Source organism: Triticum dicoccoides, chromosome 1B, assembly GCF_002162155.2.
Source record: "Triticum dicoccoides isolate Atlit2015 ecotype Zavitan chromosome 1B, WEW_v2.0, whole genome shotgun sequence".
Lineage (NCBI taxonomy): Eukaryota > Viridiplantae > Streptophyta > Magnoliopsida > Poales > Poaceae > Triticum > Triticum dicoccoides.
The window spans coordinates 628,488,713-628,490,910 of NC_041381.1; the positions used below are offsets into that span (position 1 = coordinate 628,488,713).

General features: G+C 51.2%; 1 protein-coding gene across 1 annotated transcript; it reads right to left on the reverse strand.

Moving 5' to 3' along the window:
* Nucleotides 1–1,134: 1,134 nt before the first annotated feature.
* On the reverse strand, nt 1,135–1,812 carry LOC119349217 (histone H3.2). The gene has a single exon (XM_037617248.1). The coding sequence runs from the start codon at nt 1,726–1,728 to the stop codon at nt 1,318–1,320; it is 411 nt and encodes a 136-aa protein (XP_037473145.1). The 5' UTR covers nt 1,729–1,812; the 3' UTR covers nt 1,135–1,317.
* Nucleotides 1,813–2,198: the final 386 nt, after the last annotated feature.

Below are 2,198 nucleotides of genomic sequence, written 5' to 3' on the forward strand. Positions count from 1 at the left end.
TCCACACAATCAGCGAAGATGGCCGCCGCCGAATCCCACTAATTTGATTGGCCATTCAAGGAATTTATAACTTACATAGAATCTGACTCCGCTTCTAGTCTGTTGCACCCCGATGAGTTAGCAAACACTAGCCCATCTCTCAGTGCCAAAGCTTCTGTAGATGTGACATCCGCTGCGTGAGGAACAAATTTGCACTGAGCCCTCAGAAAATTACCTCTTTCATCTCGAATAATTGCAGCTGTAGCTCCCACACCTTCATCAGGAAAGCACTGTTTATGTGTACTACACAGAACTGAACTGAACGAGTGTATTACATCTGTTCATTCAGGTTCAGAGGCACCCAAGCGGAATAGTTATTTCGAAGAATTTTGACACAGTACTACTCCCTCCGTTCCATATTACTTGTCGCTGATTTAGTACAAAGTTGTACTAAATCAGCGACGAGTAATATGGAACTGAGGGAGTACCATCTATAAGGTACAAAATCAAAGCAATTAAGAACACAGTAGCTAAAACTGGCAGGTCATTTCACATGCTTGGGGTAGGATACATATTCTCTTTATACTCCTGAATGTGACAAATGTTCAGGATACTCTGTCCACTGGAACAGAACATCAAGCAAACAACTGCTGACAGGCAGAACAGGGAATGGCATGAGATTCTGACCAATCGTTGCCAGTGCTTCCTCGATGCTCTGGTGCGTTATTTAGGAGTTGTCGGTGATGCGACCTACTGTAATATTGCAGGCACGGTGTGGAAGCCTGCGGCCTTTCCTGGACCTGAAGATCTGAAGACAGGGCACCAACCACCAAGTAACTTGTACTAGTTCAGAGCATGGTTCATGGACTTGGGAGATTGCAGTATAATTAGGCAAAGTAGGGATGCTTTCAACAGAATATGTGCACTAAACATCAAACTGGTCGATAGACGGAACTGAAGACGAGCACACTAGCGGACAAGCAATTTTTTCCAGGCACCATCTTAACTGCTCGTTCGTTCTGGTTCAGAGGCAGCTACTAGCTAAAAATTGACGGTCTAATGATAATTAAGCTCAAAATCAGAGCAAAACAGAATAAGCTAGCTAAACCAGGCAAGAAATTTGACAAGTTGGGAACAGGCATTCAGGCGCAGATGTATGAGAACAGGAAGCCAACACTTTTCATTTCCATTGCTGATGGCAACAAGAAGGTACCATCAGATTAGGCACAACACATCCACCATGACAAGAACAGCACAGGCATATTCTGAAACACCACTAGCACACACACTTCCACGGACGAACTCAGCCTAACAAGGATCTAACACACGACGAGCAGCTTAGGCCCTCTCGCCACGGATGCGGCGGGCGAGCTGGATGTCCTTGGGCATGATGGTGACGCGCTTGGCGTGGATGGCGCACAGGTTGGTGTCCTCGAACAGCCCGACGAGGTAGGCCTCGGCGGCCTCCTGCAGGGCGGAGACGGCGGAGGACTGGAAGCGGAGGTCGGTCTTGAAGTCCTGGGCGATCTCCCGGACGAGGCGCTGGAAGGGGAGCTTGCGGATTAGCAGCTCGGTGCTCTTCTGGTACTTGCGGATCTCGCGGAGCGCGACGGTACCGGGGCGGAAGCGGTGGGGCTTCTTAACGCCGCCGGTGGCCGGGGCGGACTTGCGGGCGGCCTTGGTGGCCAGCTGCTTCCTCGGCGCCTTGCCGCCGGTGGACTTCCTCGCCGTCTGCTTGGTGCGGGCCATGTCGTCGGAGATGCGGCGGGAGGTCGAGGCGGAGTTGGTTGTCGCGCTTGGGGATTTGGGGACTGGGGTGAGGAGGAAGAAAGGGAGGGATGGTGTTAAATAGAGGAGACGCGCGCCGAGCGGGCGGGGGATTTTCCCGGGGAGGGCGCGTGAGTTTTGCTTTTCAGCAGGGAAGATGAGCATGGAGCGTTGGATGCGTGGTGCGTGGACGGTCGAGATTTGGTATGGAGGGAGAGATCCGTGGGGTGGTGTTTCGCGTGCTGTGATTGGTTGGGTGCGAGTGACGCGGATCGGTTTCCCTGCTCGGTACAGTACAGGGCCGGCCGGTTCGTTCGCTCGCAGCTGCGTTCGGTATTTCCTTTTCTTTCGATCTTCTCGCTTTCATGGCTTTTTTTTCAGTTCCTCTTTTCCTTTGTTTTTCTTTGGTTTTACTGTATTCCAACGGTTTTAACTGGGTTTTATTTTTTTCC